Source organism: Drosophila sechellia, chromosome X (genome assembly GCF_004382195.2).
Source record: "Drosophila sechellia strain sech25 chromosome X, ASM438219v1, whole genome shotgun sequence".
NCBI classification, from domain to species: domain Eukaryota; kingdom Metazoa; phylum Arthropoda; class Insecta; order Diptera; family Drosophilidae; genus Drosophila; species Drosophila sechellia.
The window spans coordinates 12538131-12553374 of record NC_045954.1 but is presented as its reverse complement, the minus strand read 5'-3'; the positions used below and the strand labels follow the sequence as shown (position 1 = coordinate 12553374).

At 38.0% G+C, this 15244-nt stretch overlaps 1 protein-coding gene across 4 annotated transcripts; it reads left to right on the top strand.

Moving 5' to 3' along the window:
* Positions 1-3116: 3116 nt before the first annotated feature.
* Positions 3117-14356, top strand: LOC6618594. 4 transcript variants are annotated; one of them, XM_032724659.1, is made up of 6 exons: positions 3117-3251; positions 3570-3621; positions 4469-4977; positions 10821-10969; positions 11097-11177; positions 11246-14356. In XM_032724659.1, exons 3-6 carry the CDS (start codon positions 4623-4625, stop codon positions 11369-11371), a joined length of 711 nt encoding a protein of 236 aa, XP_032580550.1. In that variant the 5' UTR covers positions 3117-3251; positions 3570-3621; positions 4469-4622; the 3' UTR covers positions 11372-14356. The 4 variants fall into 4 exon arrangements, with proteins under 4 accessions (XP_032580550.1, XP_032580547.1, XP_002042853.2 ...); XM_032724656.1 differs by having other exon boundaries at positions 3561-3621; XM_032724658.1 differs by lacking the exon at positions 3117-3251 and adding an exon at positions 3268-3331 and having other exon boundaries at positions 3561-3621.
* The last annotated feature ends 888 nt before the right edge of the window (positions 14357-15244 follow it).

Below are 15244 nucleotides of genomic sequence, written 5' to 3'. Positions count from 1 at the left end.
GCAGGGGCATTCCTATCGTATTTCGGCAATCACGTAACTATTTAGCGTACTTTTTGGCAGTCAATTAAATGCTTTCCCCTTCCCAGTTGGTTAAATGATATATGGGAGAGATATATCGGATAAGATCCGATAGCGATAGATAGAACAAGTTCAAAAAAACAAATGCTTGTTCGGACCTAATCAAATATTTAGACAAGGATATGAGCAATTTGGACCAACTTGACTAAACCCTTACACTTAACCCTTGATTTCCATACGAAACCCCTGCAGCTACATATTTATGTATAAATGTATGTGCAAAAAGATTACGGTAGCGATATCGACTACGATAACGATTCAGTATATGTACAAACATAACACACACCCAGACACACCGACACGGACACAGATACAAATACAAATACAGAAGTATTAGTATGCAGTTCAACGTATGTAACAATCTCGTAGGTCTAAACCATAACTACCTGTCGACTTACCGATCTAGATTGAGATCAACAATATCAGCTTAAAAACAAAGAGCGGATTAGAAGAGCACCTATGTAGGAACAGTGGGAAAGGAACAAGAGAAACGCGAGGAAACGGAAAAGAAACCGCATGCATCTTACTTTATACTTTTCTACGTGACTTACAACTCGAGCCGGAGACGACAAACAACTAGAAAACTAAAAATTAACTTCCTAAACGGTTTCCACAAGAACACAAGCCTATCACACGCCCTAAAATCCACGCACACAAACGCAGATTTGTCAATGAGGAAATTTCTTCCAAATGAAGTAAATCAAACCGTTTCAAAGTTGGTCCTACAATCAGCTCAGTGTGACCTTTAACACCGACGATGTGACCAAGCGTACATCTGATTCAAGTGCGAACAGCTTTCTGGCTTGATTGTAAACAATTTCTTGATTATTTCGAAATAATTTGACCTTAGAACTCATTGACACTGTCTGTCGACTAATCAAATGTCCAGGCAAGGCATCCAACCACCGATAATGGACCACACCCTGCACCAGATAACCCGTAATAACCCGAATCCAACTGCTTAACCCTTGAGAGCCTTGCCCGCCATCTAAACTTGGTAAAAAGCGTTACTGCTACAAAACAAAAATGAAACATATATATGTGTAATTACTAGTGACCCTCCTGAACAACTGACAAAGCCTTTACTCCAAGAAAACACACACAAAAAATACGAAGACTACAATTTTACTATACAAAAACAAGCGAATCGAGATCTTTAAGCGAAATTTTAAGAAGAAAGTAAAAGAGATCCTTGAACAGCATTCTTCGGCAGGCCGAAGTTTAGATGCTCTTTCAATGCCCACACACATATGAACTAAGGAAAGATCTATTATATATACATATAAGCCTGGCCGCTTGCTCTTCAGTGTACTGGAACGGTTTTTTTTTCACCTCCCATGTTGCAAGACTTTTTAAAAGTGAAAAGAACCAGAAAAAAAACGGAAGTACTGGAGATACCCTTGCTAGATAGCGAAAACCCATAAAGATCCTCAAAAACTATCATTTGCAGGGGCATTAACAAGTTATATTGTATATTTTCAAATTTTATGTCAATGAATAGAAATGGATATATACATACACATATATATACACGCATACCAAATAGAATCATAAATATATACATACAAATAGTTATAATTTGTAAGTAACAACAGAGATCAGATCGCCAGCAAGCCCCATACCTTAAGGATATTTCTTCACACAAATACGAAATACGGCAGACACACATCCCAAAAGTAGTTGAATTCTTTACGATGATCGAGTTATAGGGATCGGGCAATATTATCTCAGCAGAAGAGCAAGAATTGAGTGTAAATTAAACAAATTCAAGAACTAAAACAAATATCCCTCACCATTCAAAGGCAAAAGTTATACAGTTCATGCAAGAGATAGACATACAAAGAAACATACATGGAAACAAACCAAAGAGCATGAGAAAAACAAAGTGCTGAGCAAAATTCGATGTGAAGTAATAGTTATTATATATATACATACACACCTATATACAAGCCTAAAAACATTTAGATGTAAAAAGCTCTTGGCACCCCCCTAAATAAATGAATCAAATATCGCTGAGTCACCCACACAGAAAAGTCAACATGGGTATACAACTAATAAATCAGCTAAGAAACGAGAAATTCAATGAAACTTTTCCGAAAATGCATTTAAATGGTAAACAAATATTTAAATGAGATAACTCAACTTGTATTTAACACTTAGTTATGTCCAACTCAGATTAATGGCATACAAGACAACTACATACAGAAAAAAAGTAAACACACAGAGACAGACAGACCGCGATACCAAAGGACTACTCAAGGACACACCAATACCAATAGAAGAACCTACGAGACAAACACGAACACACGGACACACTCACACACACAAGTATTTTTGTGTAAAAGTATAAAACAGAAAATATGAACTAATGAATGAATATGAAATATATTGAAATAAAATCATTTCCAAACTACTTATTAAAAAATGTTCTGTACGCTTTTATTGGGACAAAGAGCTGAGTGAAGCTGAATATTTTGAATATATTAATATTCGAAAGCTTGCGAAATAAGTTTTAAGTTTCGGAATACCCTCTTTTTCCATTTTTTTGTGTTATAATTTATAATTGAACGCTTGAAATAATTCCATTTATATAACAAACTCATCTATTTCATGCGCATAAATTGTATTTAAATGATTACTCATAAGTAAACCATTAGATTCACATTTGTATTTAATTTAAATGTAATCCGTGGCGGGATTAGTTCCCTTTGAAAACTAACGTTATGACTGGTGCTGTTTCTGAGCTAAGCTGTTTAGCTTTTGCAAAAGCTCAAGCCCGCCTTGAAACCGGAATCCAATTATATGTTTAATTCAGAACTAAAAAGCTGTTGGCTGGTTCGAAAGAACACTAAGAATGTTTTGCAAAAGCTACGAACCACTTCGAATCGAACAAAAGCTTGCAGCATGTTGTGTTGCAAAGAAATGTTGCTGTTGGGAGACGTCGATGTTGCTATAAAGCGGAGCCGATGTTGCTGCTGCCCAACGCCAGCAACATTTGTTGGGGCGCAGTCTCGACGACGCCGTCAGTTGGCTCTTGACTCTCCCGCGCTGCAGTCGGTGGCTCTGGCCGGAATCAGAACCGGAATCGGAATCGGTATCGGAATCGCAATCCGAATCGGAATCGGAATCGGAATCTTGCCCGGATTGCAAAGCGGACTGGGAGTGAGAGAGTGGTTCGTCACACTTACAGTTGCAGCAGCAGCAGCAGCAGTAGTGTCAGCAGCAAAATCAACAAAAGGCAACACAAAAGACGGTGGGCAAAAAGCAATCAGCAAACAGTCGGTTGTAAAAAGGACTCGCAAAATAGGAAAATCGTGGCAAGGGGGCGGGGGGGATTTGGTGTGTAAAAAGGACTCGCAAAATAGGAAAATCGTGGCAAGGGGGCGGGGGGGATTTGGTGTGTAGGCTGCTTGCCACTGCTGCTCGCTGGCTGGGAAATTCGTGCTGTGTTTTGTTTTCACATTTCCCTTCATTTTTTCAAGTATTTTTAGTGCTTGCGTGCGAAATTTTGTTGGTGTCAAAGTTAAACAATTTACGTGAGATGTAAGTAGCAGAGCCTTGAAAAGAGCAAAAATAGCCTAAAAAAAAAGGAAATAGAAAAGGGAAAATCAATGCGGGTACGCGTGTGTGTGTATGTGTGTGGGTGTATGAGTGTGTTGCTTGTAAGAAAATCCATAAAACGGCGTGAAGTGAAACTCGAACTTGTCGCTCTCTTTTGGCGCACAGGACATGCAAATAATAAATTACTCGATTCGAATTAAACGCTTTTTGTATGTGGGTGTGTGTGTGCACTTTTCTGTTTTTGGCAGCCGCAAAGAGCCAAAATATGTGGTAAAAAAAATGAAAATGGCAGAATGAAGCCCCAAGAAGCTTTGTAAACAAGCAATTCGGCTGCCAAACACGGAACTGCCGAACAGCTGATGCGCCGCCCAACCACCCCCAAAAAACGCAAAAACACACACACATACACGCGCGCAAAGAGGCAGAGGTGAAATTGCTGCCAAAAACTGTCTGTCGACACAATGCAGAGAAACTTTTTGGCCAACAGAACAGTTGCTGATATAATGTAAACACTAGAGCATGGTATTTTATATATTTAACGAACAAAATCCACTAAATTTAATCAAAAATCTCTGAGGCACGCAATTTATAAATGCAGGCAAATATTCGATCTATCAATAAATGAGTCTAAAAGAAATTGCTTTAATTCAAACACTTTGTTTTGGATATTTGTTGTACCATTTTCAAATAATAGAAAACTGAATTGCAACTAGTACATTTACATTTAAGCCACTGTATAGCAACATGAAATTGATGAAGTTTCCAATAATATATCACCTTTCTCCACACACCGAAACACACACACACACACACGCGCGCGCACACAAAGTGCAAGGACAGGCCAAGAAGAAGCAGCAGTACAAAAAAGGATAAGTGCAACAGCAAGCATAAGAAGTAAGCCAGGCAACTGCAACAGCAACATTTGCTGCAAGTGCAGCCCCCACAGCCGTCGCCGCCGCCAAGTTCAAAATCAACGCCTGACAATGACAAAGGCAGCAGCAGAAGCAGCAACAGCAACAGCAACAACAGCAGCAACACCAATCAAAACAGCAGCAGCAGAAGCTGAAGCAGCAGCAGCAACCAAAGCAATAACAATCAATGGGCCCCAAACGACATGGCGACGTCAACGAGGCTGCACAACAGCAACAACAGCTGAAACACGAAACATGCAGCAGCAAAAGCAAATGCAACAGCAACAATCGTACTTGCAACGCCTAAAGGCGGCCAGTCGACTGGGGGCGTGGCCGCCACCAATGACGTCGCTGTGGCTGCCAACTGACTATCTCGCCCAGCTGATTTTGGCCCTATGCCTGCTGGGCTGCCTCAGCCCCTTTACAGGTAATTAGCATTTAATTTGGAACATAATCGGGGTGGATCCGTATAACACTTGCCAGATGTTTGTCTATATATTTGAATATTTAATGGGTTGTATTCACTGCTTATCAACAATGCCCTGTCACCAGTGCGTATGAGTGATATATTCGACTGTATCACGTATCCGACACGTATGCCCAAGGCAGAAGCAACTATGGTCCACCCTAATGAACACATTTGCATTTCCTCGTTAGCACCGCTTCTTCGTCTTCTTCTTCTCGCACAGCAAAATCGAATCAGTTTTAATGCCCTCTAATGACGCGATTATCCAGGAATAACATTTGCGTTTCGCAGAAAATGAATTTTGTTGTAGGAAGCTATAGAAAAAAAAGAAAAAAAAAAAGAGGAAATGAAACTGTCAGAAATGCTCCCATAACAATGTCAGCCTGCCTTCGCTTGAATATTTTCCCTTTTTTTCCTGCGAAATTTGCATATATCGAAGGTTGCAAACACAACCAACACTCCAATTTCTAAGGCGCCGGTGAGTCGGCAATAAATCTGCCTATTACAGTGTATATTCGACCAAAGAGATTCCCAGTTATTTAAAATCAATAATGCAGTTGCCTTAATGTCAGCACTAAAAGTCAATTTGTTATGTATTTAAATGAGAAAAAAACTCTTGAAATCTCTTAAGTTCCAAAATCAATTATTCAGCTTTCTTAATGTAAACGCATTTGTTAACTTCAAGCAACATAACTCTCTTGTGTACTTCAATCAATAATTTTGTTAGCCACAAAAAGCAAAACACATATAATAGCTGAAAAGGTCAGCTGATCAATAATTTAGCTTGCCAAAAATAAGCAAGTTAATAATTCATTTCAATGAGCAGGCTAAATTCCCCAAAAAAGGCAATATAAATAAGAAATATTAAATATTAAAAATTATATTTAGGGTCAGTTACTATATATCTAGAAGTACACCTGGGTCATCGAAGCGAATGTCCACTGTACCCCACCTTGCTAGTGCTCAATCAAATTTGATGATTCTGTTTTTCTTTTATGTGCCAGTCGGAGCCGAGCCATAAACAATTGCCAGCGGAATGAGAAAAGTCTTGAGATTGCCAGAAAGGGTACAAATGCAGTGGGAAAAAGGGAAAGTTCGAAATACTACAATTTTATTTTCCATTTATGATATTCTTATATTCAAAGAACCCTCTTTTTAAATTTGCTGTTTTTTGAATCATATTTATTGGAAAATAATTAAAATATTCGCTAATATTTCTTTTGACCCCCTGATTTTTTCTAGCCGTGTATGTGTTTCTTTCTATTGAGCCGTTTGAGTTGTTAGTAAGTTGGCTACAACCTTGACTTTGCACATGCAACGAACACGACGGTTTTAACCCTCTTTTTCGAACCCCAGAAACCACTTTGGTTACACACAATTTGAATGTTAGAACAGAGAAAGCTTAGAAGAATGGAAGAAACTGGAACATGTGGCTGGTGGCTCTCAAGTGCTGATGGTTAACTCAAGTGAGATTGATATCGAACGATGTAGCCCATCAATCATGAGGCTTTCTATGGCATTTTCGATAACATAACAGCATCTAATTAATTACATGATGGCCATTGTGGACGTCAATGGGTTAAGATGAGCAGTGGTTAAAAATATGTTGAAAAATTGCTGAAAAAATGCATGTAATCCTTAATAGTAGACTCAATTTAAACAGTTTCAATTCTTCTCTTTTGATGCCAAGTATCGCAATTGTTCTCCATTATATATATATATATATATATATATCGTGAAAGGTATATATTTAAGTACACTTATGTGCCATCTTACATAAAGTGCGTTGCGTTTGAGCTAATTACAGCGACTACAAAGAGTGGTGCTCGTTTACTTTTTCCTTCGTGATGGCGATGGTGGTGCAATCGATCGACCGTTGAGTGGTGACAAGAGTTGCTTGGTTGTTTGGATTGGTTTGGCTTGGTTGCTCCATCGCGAGATGGCATCGCCTTCGCCAAACGGGTGATTATGGTCAACGATGCAATCGGCTGGCCAATCGATCCACTCAATGGCTAATCTGGAACTAAATCGCGTAGTCACAGGGTCATCCGATGGGCCCCCATCCTTGGCACTCCAAATCAACATGAGTGTGTGTTCGTAAAATAAGGGATGCTCCATGAAATTTTAACTGCAAGTGCAGTCATCTGACAAGAGCACGAGCATTTATGGCAGTTTGAACGTTTAAAATCAAATAAAAATATAAATGCGACAGTGTTTAACTGCCAGTGCTTTATTGAGCATGTGAAGTTATAAATTGTACAGAAAAAAAAGCTGTAATAAACTGTAATTCGATAGGAGTGTGAAAATCATACTTACTGCACACTTTATATAAGTAATACTTCATTGAACTTTGCAATACAAATTTACTATTATTTTGACAAGCATTATACATGATATATGTTTATACTTCGTCATTTATTTATGCCTAGTTGAACTTATATTTTTAATTTGAATTCATAAGCCCACGTGCCTTAGTCTTAAACTCTGCGTTCAAGCTGTCCACTGGGCACATTACGCATACGACACGTTGACGGGCGGACAGAAAGTGACATTAGAGAAGGCAAAACAAAAATGTAAAGAGGGCGATGCAAGGGGGTGGTGTCGACGTGACCCGGCTTATTACACAGCACCATGGCATTCAAAATGGTTTTATAAAATGCGCTTCCGTTAGCAAATCGCCAGTCGCGAATTGGCCAAAACAAATGTCGGCAAACATTAAACACTTTGATGTGCATCTTGTTCATATAAAATAAAACATTTAATGTGCATATGTACATATACCTTAACGAATTTAAAATCCTACCTATATATATCATTCAAAATAGTTTAGTTTTTACCACATATGCCACATAAAATGATTGAAGATGAATTAGTTTTGTTGCATATTTTTTTTTCTGTGCATAGAGTGGCGAATGAGAGTCGCAGCAAAGCAGGCAGCAAAAGTGGAAAACGTGATGGTTGCACTCACTCAACGATGCCACCGTGACCCTGCCACTTTGCCAGCCCCTTGCCAATCCGGCTTTCCACCGATTTTCCTCCGCTTTTCATTCCTTGCCATTCCTTTGCTGTGCTTAGGCATTTATGAACTGCTTCGACACAAGGCTACTGCAACTGTGGCAGTGCATTGCATTTAATTTTTTTTTTCTTCTTCTGCTAGAAAAGAGGCTCATTGTTGTTGGCCAGGCAGCATTTTGAATTGGCCACGAGTGGGAAAAGCGGAAAATCTTTTTAAGCATTCTTCTTGTCAAGTTCGGGAAAGTGGCGTGTGGCGTTTGACATTGAAAGTTAACTTCCCACATATCCGCTGAGCTAAACTGCTTTAAATTAAATAATACAACAGATAGACAAAAAGTATATATATGGTTCAAATGCAAACTAAACTGAAGAATTTTGCATAGAAAATAAACATATACATGCAACGTCAATCGCACAAATTAAGCCAAATTGTGGGGCAATTGAAACCGAATTGAGAACTGAGTGCTCTCACTTGCATCTCCCTCAATTAACTTGTGTCCCTAGGACTTTAATTATTTGGAATAGCCGTAAAATGCACTGCTAATTCATCTAATTGCAACTTGTCACGAAGTTTCCAGTTGCCTACTTAGTGCGGAAAACGAGTGTGTGTGTGACTGCGCTTGAAATTGATTTTCACTGAAAATAGCACAAAGGACTAGACCAATTTAAGCGCATTTTGTTTGAATTTCCCCCCCGAAAAGAGGAAAACACACACACCCACTTGCACAGGATGCTTGTGAAGAGCTGAAGGGGCACCTTGTGAAATGTCACAACAAAAGCTATTTATAAGTGAGCAGCGGCCCTGGACGCATCCCAAAAAAAACCCCAAATGACCCCAAACCCCAAAGAGATGCCACCATATTCGTCCACCGGACTCTCAACGCCTGGGTCAGGTGGAAATGAGAAAACGCCAGGCATTAAAATGTAATAAACATAATTGTAAAATAATGCTGGCACTGCTACAAAATGCATTTCCCAGTGCCGAAGACAAACAGAGCACTTAAAAAAAATATACAGCCCAAATATTAACTAAATCAGTTTCTTACACATTTTAGAAACAAAATTGCATGTTTTTTTTTGCTTGCATGTTTTTAATTAAGTTTTTTCTTTTTCACCCCTAAGTTGTTAATTAGCAGCTTTTAGAAACGTTTAAAGGACCTCCCACAGTTTTCCTCTGGCTTTGCGAATTTCCGAACACTGTTTCTCCCATTATGTGGCATCCGCTGAGAAGGACGAAGGTTAAACAGAGAGTGGGTGAAGGGAGTGGGAGTGGAATGCGGTGTGGTGGCCTGCTAAACTTTGACCCAGGACACAGCTAAATTGTTTGGGCGACAGCTGGCGCACGAAAGTTGAACGCTTGCTTTTAATTATTCAGCGATCTTAAAAAAAGAACTGCGACGAAGGTGAGAAGAAATGCTGGAAGGAAAATGGAACTAAAGAGAAAGCTGCCAAGGAAAGCGGAGAAAAACCCGGCATGAGCAAAAGCACGTGCACCAGCCAACTTTCGCTGCAATGGCGGAAAATCGTGGTAATTGGGAGATTAGAAAGTAGGAGGAAAATGCGAAAAGGATGAAAGGACGATGCAGGGCAAACAAACAAAGTGAACAAACGACTGCAGCTTCCGCCCAAATTCCGCCACCCATTTTCCTTCCTCGAATTTAACAATGCCGCAACTTCCACCAAAAAGTGCTAAGAAAAAAACTAGCAAGCCCAAAAATCGCGCGAGACACAGTGAAAGAAAAAGAGTGTTGACTAACGCAATGCAAGTAATCAATTTCGAGTTGGAATATTCTTCAAAAAACACGGTTTTCAAATGCTCAATTTTTTAATATATATTTTTAAAACCAAAATCTAGAAAGAGTTAACAACAGACCCAACTTATTATTAATCCTGTATCTCAACGGCGTTTTCCAAGTTTCAATTGTAGCATGCCACCCGATTGTTGCAAGTGTAGTATGCGACCCATTAAAGACCGCATCCGCAATTTGTGGCGTTGCGGTCGAACCTGCCACCTTCGGAATCGGCAACAAATGCCCAGCAACGCCTACGTCACTTGCAACAATTCCACCTTCATGTGCAGAAATGTTGGTTGCAGCAATGTTGCAGAGCTTTTGAGTCCGCGGTCAAAAGCTAACACAGTGACCCCCTCCTTGGCAGCCTGGTGACCCCATCATACACCCCACAGATATGTATAGCTGCCAGCTGTCTGTCCCCACAAATGTCCAACTGTCAGTGGCACTGTCCCATTGTTGCACCCTGAAATTACATTCTAACATCGGGTATTTATTTTCCTAATGAAGAGGGTAAACACTTTTGCGAATCTATAAAGTGTGCAGGCATTCAAATTGAAAATTAAAGCTATTTCGATATTTGAACTTAACTAAAAATATAGCTAAATTTATTAGGTATAATCTATATCTATCTATAAGTTTTTCATATCTTCAAAATACTTAGATACAATTCGACTCAGCGATTCATTTATGAAAGTAACAGGCATGTCAATTAATTATTCAATCGTCTTCGTTTAACTAACTGACAATCAAAATCAGTTCAATGGCAAACGACGCACAAAACACGTATTATCTGGCTTTTGATTTGATTCCGAATTGGCATTTACGTAACCCCGGTTCAAATGAATTGATAGCCGCTGATCCGCGGGTTCAAGCGTCGGACGAGCCGGATTAAAGTGGAGCATTCTCAGCTTAGCTGGCACGCACACAGATACTCAGATAGTTTCTCAGATAGTCGAAACGATTTAAATAACCAACTGATTGTTTTTGATTCAACAGCTGCACTCGAGGAGGACTGTGTTGACTTTCAGGGCAACAAGGTGAACCACGGAATGCTCTATGTGCCTGGACCAGGAGTCTGTAGCCTCTGCGTCTGCTATCACTCCGAACCACTCTGGTGCAAGGCCATCTACTGTGATCCGCCCTACGTGAGTTACGCCCACACAGCGCTAGCATATAACTTAAATGATCCATAGTGCACTTGTAACTTAAGTCAAATAGATTTTAATAGCATTTCTAGATTAAAACTAACTTCAATCTTATTCTCCCCATTAGTTTTGCAAAAACTTTCGAGTTGGCGAGCGTTGCTGTGAGTTCGAGTGCTTGGATCCGCCCGGCGAGGACAAACTGTACCAGGTAGGTGGATGCCTGAAATATGAAAAGATGTGCCCAAATTCATACGTGATATTCCCTTTTGACGACAGGAACGCATGCGAAAGAGGGCCGAGATACTGGCCGGGAACAGTACAGCCTCGAATGTGCAGCTCGCCCCGATTGCCATGTCCACCATAATGCTTGGATTCCTGGGCAACAGCTTCCTGAACTTATAACTTGAAGTCAAATAGCAAGAGATGGAGATCAATGCAAGACGAAGCTAAATCACAACATCCTCATTTTTTGTTGCTCCTAAAGCGTAGGACACTCTATACCCAAAAATTATTACAGTGTAATAAGCAAAGCTAAAGAAACCAGGCCATGTATCTGTGGCAATATGTCTGAGCCACAATTGAATGGATGCAAAGATGCAAAGATGCATAGATGCATCGATGCGTAGGTTTTCACTTATATCCCCAGACTTATAATAGGTACAATAATAATTTCAATGGACGTGGAACAGGAACAGCTAGGGCATGGAAAGTCGCCCCAATTGCAGAACATTTTCGAGTACTTTCAATGTGATCCGAATCCGAATCCGAATCCAAATCGAATCGGTAGAGCCAGCAGATATAGCATATATACATTTACATCTACCTAAGTATAAATGAGTAAGCAACACCAAGAAACCAGAACAAACTCATCAAGCGAACGTATAAGACAGTCTCTAGCTCCTAAGACTCTATAGTAAAAGAAATATATATATATAATATATATACAAAGATATATGGACACCTATGTAAGCGTATTGTATATAAGAGTATATAGCTCTATGTACCGGATCAAAAATTGTTGATTAGTGTTTAGCTAACTGAATGAGGGCAACTTCTTCTAGGAAGATAGGTTTTTTTTAAATCCAATAAAAATGTTCACCATAAGTCGCCGTAGGACACTATACACCACAGTTCACCACATTAGTTACGGCTCCTAGAATAAATATTTTTTGGAGCTGTCAGAGCAATATTTTTTATGCTAGTTTCTACATAAAAAAGGAATGCAAAATTATATAAAAGCTAGAAGGGAATCGTTAGAAACGATAGCAACATTTGCATTATTGAAATGCGTAAGCTTGGCAGCTCTAGTTTCTTTCTAATCACCAAACACGTTAAATACTTATATAAATGGCGGTAAGGACAGACCGACGAAGAATCTCGATCTTAGTAAAGGGTAGTAAATTACACATACATATCTTGGCAACATTTTTTCCCAAAATATTATAACAGACACGGTCACGAATGAATCATTAACTCTTGCATTGGTGCTAATTTTATCGTAGGCTAAAATAAAATTAAAATCACACACACTCCCCACACCGCACATCACACTCCTCCTCCAATCATATTGAATCAAATTCTATATATCAATTTAGGTAATGTAATCGAAAGCAAAACAAAGAGTAGTTAACCAATTAAAAGTAATTGACATTATGTTTCATGTAAGACATTTGCCTAAGGTAAATCCGTTAACGATATAATAACAAATACTAATAACAGTAACTAATGAAAACCAACCAAACCAGGTTCTAATTTTCCCATTTGGATAAATCAAGCGTAAAATCAGCGGAAAACAAAAAATGAATTCGGCAAAGCTTAGTAGACATGTAGGAAAATCCCTTCAAGAAGAATAGATCTCGTTTCAACTTTAGGCTAATGACTCTGAAGCCATCTCCGTCTCTTTCTATATACATATATAAAAAATCTATGAATGTAGCAAATAAATCTAGAGATATAGCAGGACCAGCAGGAAAAACATGTAATTGTAATGGAGTCGATGAAAATCAATATATGTCTCTGGGTTTCGCAATCCAGAGAGAAGAAGTTGGTCAAATTTTTTTCCACTTGACAGCACATCAAAGCAAATTAAATTTAACAATAAATATATAAAATACGGGATATCCGAGAAAAACGTGGAGTACGGCTGTGAAATTATGTTTGCTTTAAAATGCATAAACGCAACTGTAAATATTAAATGATCACTAAAGTATATAGGCCATAATATGGTAAAAACTATTCAGATCAAATAGAGATGGAAATTCGAGAAAAGTGAAATGAAGCTCAGCGAGACAGGAAATTCGATGGAAGAAAGAATAACTAATTAACTGAATGTACAATTCAATATGCCACAACATCTGACCAATTATGATCCATAACAGATAATATATATATATACAAACAGATATGTATACATACATCAATCCAAGTATCTGATAAGAATAATGACAAATTTTAATTAAGCCAGATCGGAAAAGAAGCAGATGATGACAATGAAAATGAGAATGACATTGAGAATGGCAGATTCGAAGCGCGCTTAACAAATTTTTAACATAGACTCAACTAACAAATGCAAATTGGCTTTAATTAACAACTAATAACAAACAAAAATCACACGAATAATGATTATAACCCAGAGTTGATATTGAAAAAAGTATTTGTGTTGTTTTCGATCGATTTTAGTTCTAGATAGCAGTGTTGTGAAACAACCGAAAAACTTTTTCCTAAGCTTAAGCGCTTTGCCATTTGCAGGAACCCAAAGATCCTCGAGAAAATGTTTTTTATAACCGATGAAGTGGGCTACAGGCAGGATATAAAGCTCACTGGATTCCGATATCTGGAATACAAATCGAAATGAAAGTTTTTAAAATATTCCTTCAGTTTAATACGATCTATGCATAAATTCCTAAAACAAATAATAACTAAACCGTTTCAACACTCGCAAATTGAAAGGGCGAGACACAGAGCGAAAAAGATAGAGATAGCATAAGTAATTTATGCTTTGGGCTATATATCCTGCCTTCCAGACTGGAAATTATTAATCTTTATTACTGATATTAATTATTGTAGAGCAGGAAATATTTTACAATTCTTAAACCTTACCAAACCAAATCCAAAAACGCAAACAAAACTATTAAACTTGAACATTTTTAATGTAATCGAAAACAAAGTTATAACAAGAATGTCTAATGCGAAAACTTCAAGCAAATACAAAAACTTATTAATTAAAATAAAAACAAAGCAACAAATGTCATAAAATGTTAACCGATAATTTCGCAAAAGAGGCAAATCCAAAATCATGTACGCATACCGTAATATAATAATAATATTAATTCTAATACCAGGAAAATTTTAACAAAAATATACAAATATTTTCACAATAGCTTAAAATAACAGTACTTGTGTCGTTTTTTGGGGCTACTCGTATAATAAAACTAAGAATAAATATTAATGATTAATATTAATCAAGCATTTGCGGAACTCGCTACGCAACATGTTTAATATTGACCATTAAGCCATTTGATGAAACTTATCAGTTGATTAATATAAACGTTTGCCAAATTGATGATGGTCAATGAACAAGGCCCCCCTCGTTGATAAAATTCTGTTATCGGATCGGTATACAAAAATATATTATCTAAATGGTCCAAACCAACGATTAGATTTCAACCGAACCGAATGTGAATTATGTTCTTCGAGTTGTCGGCGTCTTTATATTTAAGATTTAGTGAGCGTTTGCTCTGCGACACCTGATAAATTTGGACAGGAAGCATCAGCTGCGATAAGAAGAATTCTCCAAGATCATTATACATACATTCATATACACGTGGTCTCAAAAAAAGGGCCAATCTCAGATTGCAGAGTCAACTGTTAAACTTTAAACTTGAATTGATTTCGAACCATCGTCATAATTCTAAACTATTCGATAAGCCCACTTGCAGATACAAATGTACATAGTCCACGGGGAAATCTCGACCTTCCGAATAGCCAATCAAAGCAAACCAGACCAGACCAGAAGAAACAAGCATAAATATTTGAAAAAAATATTTATTATACTCGTATTTAATTGTTTGCTTTGCTTTCGCACTATCGCTTTTGATTTGTCTTTAAAGTAAACCGCATAGTATTTACAAAGTTATGTTAACACTTTACCACACAGATGGTACACAATTCACAATATAGTTGAATACAATACACAAATAGGTGTTAGTTCAAAGATCCCTTAAATTCCTTAGATGCCATGAGGTGATATTAGATAAGAAGTACATTGAATCCGTT